The 13,840-nt window shown below is 34.1% G+C and overlaps 1 protein-coding gene across 1 annotated transcript; it reads left to right on the plus strand.

Annotated features, from left to right (window-relative positions):
* The first annotated feature begins 2,305 nt into the window (after positions 1-2,305).
* On the plus strand, positions 2,306-10,574 carry LOC127118609 (GBF-interacting protein 1-like). Its single transcript, XM_051048832.1, has 11 exons — positions 2,306-2,757; positions 5,385-5,428; positions 5,722-5,827; positions 6,230-6,356; positions 6,781-7,139; positions 7,234-7,416; positions 7,520-7,916; positions 8,124-8,418; positions 8,518-8,679; positions 8,873-9,358; positions 9,791-10,574. Exons 1-11 carry the CDS (start codon positions 2,595-2,597, stop codon positions 10,085-10,087), a joined length of 2,619 nt encoding a protein of 872 aa, XP_050904789.1. The 5' UTR covers positions 2,306-2,594; the 3' UTR covers positions 10,088-10,574.
* The last annotated feature ends 3,266 nt before the right edge of the window (positions 10,575-13,840 follow it).

Consider the following 13,840-nt stretch of genomic DNA (forward strand, 5'->3'; position numbering starts at 1 on the left):
TATATATATATATATATATATATATATATATATATATATATATATATATATATATATATATTCATGTATCATTTTCAAAATAATTAAAACAAAGAATATACAAAGAATTTTCTTATCATTTTTAACCTTTTTCTATGCATACACACAACAACTACACATAATCATTTTTGTTAGGTGCCATCTAGATACAAGATTGATAAGGTTCAGTTTATGATTGGTGTAATCTTATTGAGTTGAGTATTCTTTGGGGGTTTCATTGATAAAACCAATTAGGACTTTTCCTCCGAGATCAAGGATGATTTGGGTTTTTTTTGCACAACTCTTTGCAATTTGGATTTAGTTAAGTGAAAGCTTTGAAGAAAGATTTCTACCAAAGGAGTAGCGGAACCAGATGATCAATTGGAAGACTTGGGGCAAGATTTTACAATTTAGGTTCAGTTGAGTGAAAATTTTAAAGAAAAGAGTTTCTGTTAAAGGAGTAATGGAATCGAAGGATCAATTGGAAATATTGTGTCACTTGATCTTGCTTAAGATTAAGGGAAAAGAAGAAGATATAATCAACATCAAACTTAGGGTCTGTGGGTTTGGATTGCTATTTTTCTCTTGTATAAAACTTTTGCAAAGGTTAATTCAATATCTCAATTCTATTTGGAATTAGGGGCAAACGTAACCATAATGAGGACAATTGGGGAACTGCCTAAACAAATCCCTTCATTTTTTTCTCACTCTCTCTCACTCTCTTTACATTTTGTGAATTGATTTAGTGTGCAATTTCATATACTGATAATTCTTTTTTGTGTTGAAGTATTTCAAACTATTTCGTAAGATAATTGCAATCTATAAAATTACAATTGGATTTCACATAAACAACACAAAGGAAAAATAAGTTTGGTCATCATTACACACCAAATATTTGATAAACTATCTAAGTCAATTTTTTGTTTACTGTTTCATTAGAAATTGATTACAAAGTCTAACATTGTTCAAACGTTATTTTAAAAAGCATATGGATTTGTTTTCTCATCATTATTATACATTTTATTCTGATTCTTCTGATAACGGTTCGGATAGACGAATGTCAATCTGAAATTGCTTTTGCTTGCCATAGTAAATAATTTTTTAAAACAAATTTTTAAATCAAAGAAAATTTTATTTGCGATCTATTCACCCCCTATAAATTGTTGCCCTCGTCTAACACGGTGAACGACAATGTACTTACTAAAAAAGTATAAATGTGTGACACCCTTATGCTGGTAGGGGTGACTATAAGCTTTAAGGATTTTCAGTGGTTTAAGACAAATTTACGGTGGTTAGAGGCCATGTTTTGAAGATGTGTTTGAAATGGAGAATGCAAGTTCACTTGGAGTTAGAAACTTTATATTTCAGAAATATTTTTTGTGTATTAAGAATATCCTTTCAACCCCCAGATTGAGATGTTTATAAAGATCTATCAACATGAATTAACCACTCCAATTTTAATGAGGAGCCCGTTGATTGCCTATTTTTTAGGAAACCGTAGACATGAATCCTTCCATACGTGGTTACGGACAGAAAACATGTTATCTCCATGTTTTCTTTTACGGCGAGCTACTTACTACATATGAACCATAATAAACATATTCTCTTGTGAAGCATAATGAGAATAACCTCATATCACCTTACTGTAATTTTTTTATAATATATATATATATATATATATATATATATATATATATATATATATATATATATATATATAAAATTAATTTTAACCTACAAATATTTTTATTGACTAATCAGTTAAGAGTTAAAAGATATGTTTATGATTTAATTAATTAAAAGATATAATCCTTTGAATAATTTTCATATAAAATAAAAAAATATATATTATAACAACTTCTTTGAGATGTACCACTAAAATAATAAAATATTGTAAAAATATTTAATATGACATCACAATTCTCCACTTTTAGAATTTATTGCCACTTTTACTACCTAACTTTTTGAAGTAAAATAAAATACAATTTACTTTACAAATCAATAAAAGATGAATATTTATTGCTAATAAATAAAATTAAACAAGACATACACATATAATAGTTATTGTAAAATTGACACCAAAAATAAAGTTAATATAACATTTAATAGACAATAACTACATTATAAATTAACCGATATAAATAAGTTGTTTATAAAAATAGTTCAAATCAAATCAATTTATGAAAATATATTTGTGTATTTTTTATTAATTTAATATTATAATAAAGTAGTATTTTATTAAACTCAAAAAAGAAAGAAAATAAAAGACAGAAAGAAAAAGAGGGAGCCAATGCACACAAAAAAAAAACACAACAAACCCACACACTTTGGTTTAGCCTCTGCTCTTTCTCTCTTCTCTCTCTTTTCCCCATTCCCTACTTGAGAATTGAGATTGAGATAGAATACATCAATTCAAACCCTCATTGAAAATTCATCATTTTTTTCTCTCTCAATTTTCCACAACTCTTTTTTTCTTTAACCCCTTTTTGCTATTATCACCCATCAATCAATCACTCCCAAATCTTCATTGCCCACTATTTTTTTCTTCCAAAGTTTGCGACTTTCTTGTTTGTAAGATGAGTGGTAGTGGGTTTAGGGCTTCAATTCCAAACAGTGTGAAGAAGACGATCCAGAATATTAAGGAGATCACAGGTAATCACAGTGATGAAGATATCTATGCAATGCTTAAGGAATGTTCTATGGATCCCAATGAGACCACTCAGAAGCTCCTTCTTCAGGGTATTGTTGCTTTTCTGCTTATTGAGTTACCCTGGATTTGATCTTGATATTACTACTTGTGATCCATGTTTTTTCTCATCTAGGTTTGATTTTGTTTACCTTTTTCTTAGTAGGACCTTAAGATGTTTGCTATAATGACTCTATAGTGTTGAATGTTGATACAGTTTGTTAGGCTAAGATTTGAATTAATTTTAATGCCTGATTAGGTTTCTGAGAGAATTTCTGTAACTTGGTTTAGTTAAAGTTTAGTATTTGGGATAGAATTGTGAATTTCTGTAGCTGTTTCTGTTTTTAAGTCTTCTGCGTTACTGAATCTAGGTTCGTTTGATATTTAGTTTTGTTTGATTGATGCTCTTATGTTTGCATGGAGTTTAGTAAGTTGGTTAATTAAACTAGGTCAAAAGTTTCCTTTTACAAATGCATGGCTGAACTGAAATTTCAGAATTGTGTTTTTAGCAGATTGTTTATTAAGTAGAGAGCAGAACTGATATTTATGTTTTGGTAGGACATCTAGTTTCTTATTCATTTTTATGATAAGAAGAAATCCCGTCTTGTGTAGTCTATTTAAAATCTAAATCATACTTAAAACCGAATCTTTTGATGCTCAATAGGATTAATGCCATTGATATGTTGTAGATTCAATGACCGCACACTTGTATTTCCTGTTTTTCCCTATGCATAAGGATAGTTTGGAAATCAATCCGCATTTAATTTTGCATTGATGGTCTCGGCTATGTGTTTATAGAATAATTTATCTGCAGTTCTTGTTCGATTTCATCCATAGTTTATAAATATGTGGCAAAATTCAAAGCTAACAGTGGCAAAGTAGATAGGGTGTTGGCCAGTTCGGTTTGGTTATAGGGAGAGAAAAAACTCAAATCAGTAAAAAATGGCTAGTTAAGTTAAATCGGGACAGTTGTTTACGTGTTTTCCAAAGTTAACAAACATGTTTTAAATAAATTTAACGGTGGCAACTATGAACACAACACAACAAAGGGGAGCACAACAGAGGATGGAGGTGGCTGCTGAACCCGAGGGAGTGCACATTGCCAACACATATGCCGTTGCAACCAAGGGAACACACTTTGGTGTACTCGTCTCTGTTTGTAGGCAACAGTTATGGCATCTGATAGTAACTAAACATCGTTTGGAGTGCAAAGCTTCAAACAATTCAGAAGGACATATAGTTGATACTCCATTTTGTTTTAACTTCATACCTCTTAGAGTTGTGGTTAGGCCTAACTCAACCCTACAAACCGGCTTGTAAGGTGAGGATTTTCCCGACTTATAAACATATATTTAGGCCATATATTGTTAGATGTAGGACTCTTAACCCCTCACGCCCAACACTATTGGGCTTGGTGCGTGAATATAAAATGGTGGATGATTTGATAGCAGAAACCTGTTAGTAGGTGGCCCAACGGATCTTGAACGAGGTTTTGATACCACCTTAGAATTGTGTTTGGACCTTGCTCAATCCTACAAACCGGCTTGTAAGGGGAGAGTTGCCCCCACCTATAAACATATGTTCAAGCCATATATTGGCTGATGTTTGACCTTATCTTATAGGTTGAAGGAAAAAGAGTTGCATGAATAACAGATTTTCCTAGTAGGATGCAGTCCTGAATGAAGGGCTGAAGGCTAGAACATGGGTGAAGGAGGGTCAAATTGATTCAAAAAAATTTGCTGACAAACCCTAAATTTGGATCTACAAAGCAAGATACTATGCTTTGTACTTGAAAAGTAGTTATTGATCTCTAAATTAGTTGTGTGTGTTGATACGTTAATTGCGGTGCTACACGCCACAACAGTGAAGTGCTTTGCAACAAGCATTTAGTAATGGCCAAGAGCAATGCTATGATGCCGTTGCATGTAGTAGTATCCTTGAGATTTTCTGATATTTGTAAAAAGCATTTGATTCTAATGGAATAATCTATTGGTGCATGAAGTTTGAGTTGAAGATTTTCCGATATCTTGTGACATTTTGATTAGAATCTTGCTAGTTTTCGTGTGATTGGAAACAAAGTGAGCCACCGCCACCTTACGTTTAAGACCCTTTCCACCGTGGTTTTACTGAAGCTACAATTGTTAGCTTCTACATGCTGTGCGATGTTACCGTGATTTTTGAGAATGCCACTCCGGGCCGGGTTCCGCTCTTGCTACCCGTGATAAGGTCATTTGCTGTCAAAATCTCAAAATGAGACATAGCGGCCGGCCTCCGCGCCGCTCTCCCGGCATAGCCCCGCTCAAAATGGTAACTCTGGGTTTACATGCACTTGAGTGGCCTTAGATGTGTGTTCAGATGCTTTTTGGTAATCATTTTCATTTTCTTTTACTTGCTCTCCCTTTTGAGTAATTGGTTGGAGCGTTGTGTTTCAAGCTGTCATCATATTTGCACATAAGGATCCATTATATTACTATTTATGATGACATTTTAAAGCAGCTTGGGCATTGTATTACAGGTTTCTGGGTTGTTGATTTAATATTTCATTCTTCTCTTTTTGAAGCCCATCATGAGTGACTCTTATGGGCTCATTGGGTCTGAACTTTAAATGAATTTATGATCTATTCTCTATTTTATTGTTCTTGCTACATTGGTGCCTAAACATAAATTACTTGTTTTACAGACACATTTCATGAGGTCAAAAGAAAGAGGGACAGAAGAAAGGAGGTAAGATATTTATTGTAAGTGATGAACTTCAATAATGTAATATTAATGGGCTCTCTTGGTTGATTATCCATTTTTTCTTTTGTAATTTTTGTTGACTAGGTTTTAATACTTGACAATACTTGACTAGGGACTTTTTAGGAGTTCTAAGAAGTCGTGCCACTCGTTTGGTTATGTGACATGGCTCTTATTAATTTCAACTTATGCTCTACTCATTTTCAAAATTTATGCTAATCTCTCAACATAGTTTGCTAATTCTGTTCTTGTTTCTCCTTTATTTGTTAATGATTTTGCAGAATCTCAACAACAGAGAACATTTAGAACCACGCGGGAGACCTAGCACCCATGGACGGGGGCCTAGGGGTGGCCGGGGAAATTTTTCTTCTCATAATATATCTCATGGTGAATAACTGTTCTGAACTACAACGTGTTTGACTCTTTATTTATTTATTTATTCATTTTCCCCTATATTAAATAATCCCCTTCTTGTGTTGGATAAACTTGTTTTTTGCTCTGACAACTTTAGGCTGCGTATCTATCGAGCAGTTATAGAAGTGGATAATTGAACATGATGTAGTAGTATCGCCTAGCTGTTTTCTGTCTTGTTTTCAAACCAATGGTCTTGCAACATATCTTGGAAGTTGTTACCCAGCTTTTTACATGTATACTTTGTAGCTTAGGTGAAAATGTGAAATATAACAGCTATAGCTGCGCATTATAGTGTGGATTCTTACTCAAACTTAGATATTATGTTGGCTAGTCAAAGCACCTAAATTAAGAATATGTTTATGGACCTTCTCTCAGATGCCAGTGGAAGAAAGACTTCTGTTACAGGCAAAGATAGTGGAGCTCGTCTACCTTCTGAGAAAATTGTGCCACAACCACCAGCTTCTCAAGAGATAATATCTAAAGGGAAAAGTTCCAGAACAAGGTGACTACTATATTGAGTAATTCGTCTTTGGCCCTGTTTGGATAAATAGTTCAATTAAGTGATTGTAGCATAAGAGCTTATCATGTAAGGGCTTATGCATAAGTTATTTCTATAACAAAATATAATATAAAATCAAACTATTTTCATATACGCTATGAGCTGTTTTGATAAGTTATCATGTAGAGCTTATGTATATAAGCGGAAAACAACTTATGGATATATCATAAGCTGTTTCCATAAACTCTTCAAACATTTTCACAAGTGCTTATGCCAATAGATAAGCTCAAATAAGTTATAATCCAAACAGGCCCTAAGTACCATTGTTGTCTTCTGTCTTTTATGTTACTGCAATGCTAATTTAAATCCTTCTACATGTTTAAAGTTCAAACTACATAACTAATTAACTATACATATGCTTTCTCAGCTCTGTGCCTATTACTGCCAATGGTCCTACAAATGTGGCTTCTGGAACTATAAGTAGTGCGAGTCCTGCCCCACCACCTGCTGGAAACGGAGACATAATGGTTCAATCTTCTGTCAATAATAATAATAATGTGGATAGTGCTTCATCTTCTGATAAATCAAATCAAGTTGCAACAATTGCTTCTGAAACTGGGCCGGCATCCTCATCGGCTCATTTCTCTTCTTCTGATCCAGTATTGGTTCCAACTGATAATTCATGGCTTCCTGGTGTTGTCGGTGCAATTAGACGCGAAGTGGGAAACCAGCACTCTCTTGGAGAATCAAATGCTGTTAACTCAGCTAAGAACAAACTAACTGCTGGTTAGTACGTTTGGCGTTATCTTACATTTATAGTTTCTTTAGTTTTAAAGTTTTAAAAACATAATTAAAGAACAATATTTCCCCTCAATGGCAGCTTCTGAGACTGGTAGCTCTTCTGTGCAAGAAAAGATTCAAGGTAAATCCCCGAGAGTGGCAAAAAATTACGGCAATGAGATACCATCCCCATCATCGTCGGTAACTCTCGGAAGCCCTTCAGTTAGTCGCCCGTCCTCTAATTACAATAACCGGTCTCAACAACTAAATGGCCCTCAGAAAGGTGATTTTCTGCAATTCAACCAACAGAATTTTTGTCTCATGCATAGCCCTTATCATTCTTCTCTTGAACAAGATTTATAATTAGTTTTTCTTTTATTCCGCAGCTGTTTCTAATAAGGAATGGAAACCAAAGTCCACAAATTCTTATAATCAGAATTCTAGACCTGCTACTGCACCTGAGGCTCCTCCCGAATCAGCTGAAGTACCTAGACAGTTACAGTCTGCGTCTAGTGCCCTTGACACTGAAGAAGCTACTTCAAAACTTCAGAAAAAGCTGGAGAATTTGCGTATTCCACAGCATCAACATGTGATACTTCCAAATCATATCATAGTACCAGATTCTGAGAAGAACAAGTTTTGCTTTGGAACTTTGGGAGTCAATTTTGGAGTTGATACAACAAGCTATGTTAGTGGCCCAGATAGTGAAAAGAGTTCCAATTCCACGCCACTTTCTGAAACTTCTCAGAATATTGAAGAAACTGTGGAGGAGCAGGATTCAAGGTTTGTAATGCTCAACTATATGCTTTGGGAATCTAGTTCGTGTAGGACTTAGAATCTCATTTTGATGAGTTCTATTAAAACTTGGGAAGAATATAAATATAGAAGTACTTTTTGTATGTTAATAGAGAGAACAGACACTCTTTAACTTGATTTCTCATGGTTTTCCATTTTGTTCACTTCATGAATCATGTCTTTTTATCTCAACAGTCAAAATGATGCGCTTACGTCTGAGGTGGAAGATTATCCTGATCATTCACTCTCACCCACTAACACACCTGTGAATCTAGAATCGGGTGAGGTTGACGGGTCATCCAGTGCTATTCAGGGGTCTAATGAGTCCAAGCAAGACGCTGCTTTGCCGTCCGAAGGTCATCAATACCCAGGCGTGCATATTTCTCCAAACTACAGTTATGGTTTTGTGCCACCGATGCTGGGTCCTCAACTCACACCATTTGACAATTCTGAGTCTACACGTGATATTTCTCGGCTTCCAAGCTTTATTGTGAGCCCTGCTACTTATATGGTTTTTGTTCATATTTTAGTTTAGTTTGTTATGCATTTTTGTTGCTTAAAAAGTTAAGTACGTTTTTATCTTATATAGGTCCATCCACAGTTGGATCCAGCTGGTTATTATGCCCAGTTTTACCGACCAGGTACTGATAGTGATGGCCGTCTTTCTCCTTTTGCTTCTGCCGGGGCAACCACCAAGTACAACGGCAATATTACAGTGCTGCCTGCTCCAAATTCTCAATCTCCTCAAGAGGTTTGCATCAATAGCATATAGTTTGAGTTGAAAATCTGTCTGCCGCATTTATATTTACCCTTTAAAAATTCATAAATTCTTGACTACTACAACAAGAAACTTCATGATTAATTTTAAAACTCAAGTCTCAGTTTTGTGTATTTCCAAATTATAACTAACAACATCTATTAAAATAATCATATTCTATTTGCAGGGTATCTTGTCCACAGCAGGTCAAACTCCACTTACAACTCAAGCTGCAGGACTGATGCAAAGTACAATAGCCGTTACTCAGCAGCCTGTCCCAGTCTTCCGGCCGAGTGCGGTTCATTTATCCCATTACCCTCCAAACTACATTCCTTATGGTCACTACTTTTCACCATTTTATGTCCCACCTCCAGCAATCCACCAATTTTTGGGTAACGGTGCGTTCCCTCAACAACCTCAGGCCACCACTGTATATCCACCTCCCCCAACTGTGGCAGCTCCAGGAATCAAATATCCTCTTCCACAATTCAAACCTGGAACAAATCCAGCAAACACAACTCACCTTGTAATGCCAAATGCTTTTGGACTATATGGCTCCTCTCCAGCTGGTTATAATCATAACTCTGCAACAACTGCAGGGAATTCGAACTCTAATGAGGATCTCGGTTCCTCCCAATTCAAGGAAAGTAATGTATACATCACTGGACAACAGGTTTGTAATGTTTGTTCCTTTTTGGCTCTAGTGTCATCAATTTGGTAAAACAAAAACCTTGTATTTGAACCAACAAAGAAAACCACATTAACCGATTCACGTGTTGGAGTACAACAAAGGCTTTGTTTGGATAGAAAATGTAATTAAGTGCTTAGCATAAGTGCATAAGTTATTTTTATAACAAAATTTAAAACAAAATCAACTGTTTTCAATATAATATTTTCATACGGAAATAATCTAAAAACAAGCTATGGACATTTCATAAGTTTTTTCCATAAACTCCCCCAAACATTTATGTCAATAAATAAACTCTAACTAACCAATCCAAACATGCTCTAAGCTTAGCAGATTTCTGCTCCTTCAGGACAATTATGAAAAAGCACAGGCCATAAATTTTTCCACTTTACTTGACTGTTTATATTTCGTCTGCAGAGTGAAGGTTCAGCAGTGTGGGTGGCTGCACCTGGCCGAGACATGTCAAATTTGCCAACTAGTTCATTCTACAACCTTCCTCCTCAAGGTCCGCATGTGACTTTTGCCCCGACTCAGGCTGGCCATGGCACTTTTGCAAGCATCTATCACCCCGCTCAAGCAGTGACAGCTGCAACAGTCCATCCACTGTTGCAGCAATCTCAAACAATGCCAGGAGCAGTTGACATGGTAGGACCAGGTGGAAATGTTTATCAGCAACCTCAACATGCACAGATCAATTGGCCAAGCAATTACTAGGCTCTGCTTATATTAGATGATTGATTGAGTCTTATTTTTTGGGAAATTCCAAAATATAGTTGGATTTCCGTGAGGAAAAAGATGTGGCGATTGGCTACGTTTTGAGTGTAAAAAGCTGGAAAATTTGCCATTATAATCTTCTGACTGGTTGGTTGGGTTGAGGACATAAAAGGTAGGACACATGTAACCGAACGATTAAAGTTAGACGCGGTAGAAACAAGCATATGCAGCAGGCTTTCTCTTAAATTTTTACTCCTGCTATTGTGTTTTTAGCATTAATACCTTTTCATAGTTCTATTGAGGTCATTGAACTCTCCTATTAAGAGTATTGTTGAGTGATGAGAAATGTCCATTCTTTGTTTTTAGTTGAGTTTATTATAGGGTTTGGAAGGTTTTAGATTGGTGGGGAAAGCTTTTTCTGTTACCCCTTTGTCTTACCTGTAAAGTGAATTTTTTGATAGCAAGAAAATTATTTGGTGAAGTAAAATGTCTGCCAATTGCTTTAAGTTAAAGTATGCATCCATTCATATTGCATGTCATGGTTTACAGATTAGGATTTAAGAACACTTTTGCCATCAATTCTAATTGTCCATCGATCCCTGCAATACTATTGCTCAAGATAGTGTTTGAGAATATGTGTGATCATTCTATTCTAGCAACCCAGAATGCATCTACACTATGCATATGCTATCTCTTCATAAATTGTCATACTCTGTCTATAAATATGAGATGAGATTACAATGAACTTAACTACTTTATTACAATTTATTTAAATTTACTATTTAGGTCTTTCTACTTGAACTCATAAAGTGAATTTGAGTTGATTTAAATTTTACGATTATGCATAGAGATGACAATTTGACTCATCCGTGATATATTTATTTGGTTTAATTTATATTATTATATAAACAAGTATCTCTATCAATTTTAATTTTTTATTTATCAAAGTTAAACCATAATGCATTTAATATAAGTGTTTGTTTATTTCACAATTCAACAATAAATTTTTTGAAAACTTTTTAATGCTCTTAAAAATTAAAAATGATATGATATTTTATAATTGATATAGTTTTATTAGAAATGTAGGTAACAAATCTGAATATGGATAACTACAAACCCATAAGGGACGAGTACATGTGCTAACTTTGGCGTTGAAGTGGAGATGAGTTTGGGTACAAAGATTTTTTTGCATAATGTTAGCGTTGAAATGGAGATGAGTTTGGGTATAATTTTTTTTTCCAACCGCGAGTATGGTGATAAATAGTTTCTTGTCCATTGTCGTCCTTAATTCTGCATCTAGAAGAATTAAAAGTTACACTATTATCTTTGACACATAATTGACTTATAGTAAGTAAATTATGCTTTAACCCTTCAACCAAAAGAATTTCCCCAATCATTGGAATGATGAACTTATCGAATGTACCAAAATCCAAAACCTTTCCATTGTTGTTATCACCATAATAGACAAAATCTATCTTCTTAAGAGTGAAGGAGGAGAAAAGAGTTTCATTAGTGATCATATACTTTGAACAACCACTATAAAGGTACTATTTAGTGTTCAAAACTTTAAAGCATTTATGCATCAAGAAATCAAGTCTTAATTTTAGGTACCCGAACTATTTTGGGTCATTTACTATTAGTTCCATAAATATTTTCACCATTGAATTTTATATCGGGATTATAAAAATATGATGAAGCATATATACTTTTCATTTTGCGCTCGCAATGCTTTTTTTATAAAAGTATGAAGAAGGATGTCATTGTTTTCTCTCATGACTCTTTTTAATAAAACAGAACATAATAATATGACCATCTTTATTGTAGTAATTGCATTTTAAGATTTTTCAATGAGATGTAGATTGAGCATTATAAATATTACTAAAGTTATTACTAGTATTCTTTGGTTCATAGCAAAAACAGACTTTATATTAGCAAGTTCTTTGATTTCCCAGCAAAAGATTCAAGTTGTCTATTCTTTAAGTGAACTTATTAAATGCTTTTTTTTTTTCAAAAAATCATCAATTTCATTTTTCAAAATATCACATTTATTGCACTTGACAAATTCATCTAATACTTTGTTAAAAGAGGAAGAGTTTTGTATTAGATTATTTTATCCCTCTTTAAGATTTTTTTTTATTTTTCAATTGAAGGGAAGAAATAATGTTCTTGTAGGTAGATACAACTTGTTCTAATTTACTTGTTTTCTTTTTTATCTTTGTTTTTTAAATGCAGAATAAATCTTGATAAGAAAAGTAATAGATTACCTCACCATCTTGATGATCTACCATGAGACAAATGTTGACTTACCCATCATTTGAGGACTCCATATTATTGTCATCTCATGCGATCTAAAATTTCTGGCATTTTTTTAGGTTTCTTAGATATTTTTTAATTCTAATTTTCCTTTTTGCTCGATGGGCAATTTGGTCTTATATGTTCTTTCTTTTCACACTAATAACATGTCAGAGAGAATGAAGATTTTTCTTCGTTTTGATTTTGCTCCACTTGTTTTGCTTCTCATGCTTCGAAAATCTTCTGAAGTTTCGCACCATGAGTGAAATGTAACTATCGAAGTCAAAATCTTCGATTTTAACAGTTATATTTTTGTTTTTTTTCTCTCCTTACTCATACATAGCAAGTCTTTTCAACTCCATCCCATGTTCCTGTAATTTACCAAAAAAGAGTATGCGTGTCCATGGTTGTAAAATCCATAGATTCACAAATCACAATGACTTTAGAAATCCAACTATAGTTTAGGAATCTAAGAATCTTCACAACCAATTCCTAATTTGAAAATGTACTTTCTAGAGTTCTCATATGATCCTCACTATATGGGTAAATCGTGTTTCCATTTGATTGGCGTTATCTTCAGGTTTTATTATGAAAAAGTTCATACTTGGGTTAATGTGCCTAAACTTGACCTTTTTACCTCAACAGTTTCTTCATGGGTAATTTGGAGGATGTATCACATTGTTGCTGTAAGCCCTAGAGGCCAATACTTTTGGTACTTGTATAGAATTATTTATTAATAATAAAAAGGCTTTTTCTTTATTATGTTTGTTTAATAAAATCCCTAGAATAGCTAGTCCGTTTAATGTATCAAGTGTGACTTGATCATGAGATCACATTAAACATAAGGACACTATTCTTAAAGTATCCGTAGTCGAGCTTTATTGTGAAGTGGGATAACATTAAAGCATTAAGACTATTATGTATATAGACTGATGATCACATCTCATGGATCATGGATAAGGAGTTATCAAGTCTTAAACATAAATATAAATATTAAGAATAATATTTATACCGGATTGACCCGCTATGAGAATACTATATAGAATCTTATGCAAAGTGTCATAAGTTATTCTCATGGTGATAATGGTGTATACCACCCTTCGACCTGAAACCACTATGGACCCTAGATGTAAAGTCGAGTGCTTTATTGCTGATCAAACATTGTCCGTAATTGGATAACCATAAAGACAGTTGATGGGTACTCCACGAAGCATGCTGAGGGACATGAGTGACCTAGATGGAATTTGCCCATCCTGCATAACAAGATAAATGTCTATGGGCCCAATATTGAACTGGACAAGGATGACACGGTCTATGCCTTGTGTTCAATATAGACATAAGGGCAAAAGGATAATTATACGCATAAGTATTATCACAGAAGGAATTGTCAGATCACATGACATTTTCGTGTCTTGGGTAGCAGTGATGTGTTGCTAGATACCGCTCACTGTTTATTATGTT

This window comes from Lathyrus oleraceus, chromosome 2 (assembly GCF_024323335.1).
Source record: "Lathyrus oleraceus cultivar Zhongwan6 chromosome 2, CAAS_Psat_ZW6_1.0, whole genome shotgun sequence".
Lineage (NCBI taxonomy): Eukaryota > Viridiplantae > Streptophyta > Magnoliopsida > Fabales > Fabaceae > Lathyrus > Lathyrus oleraceus.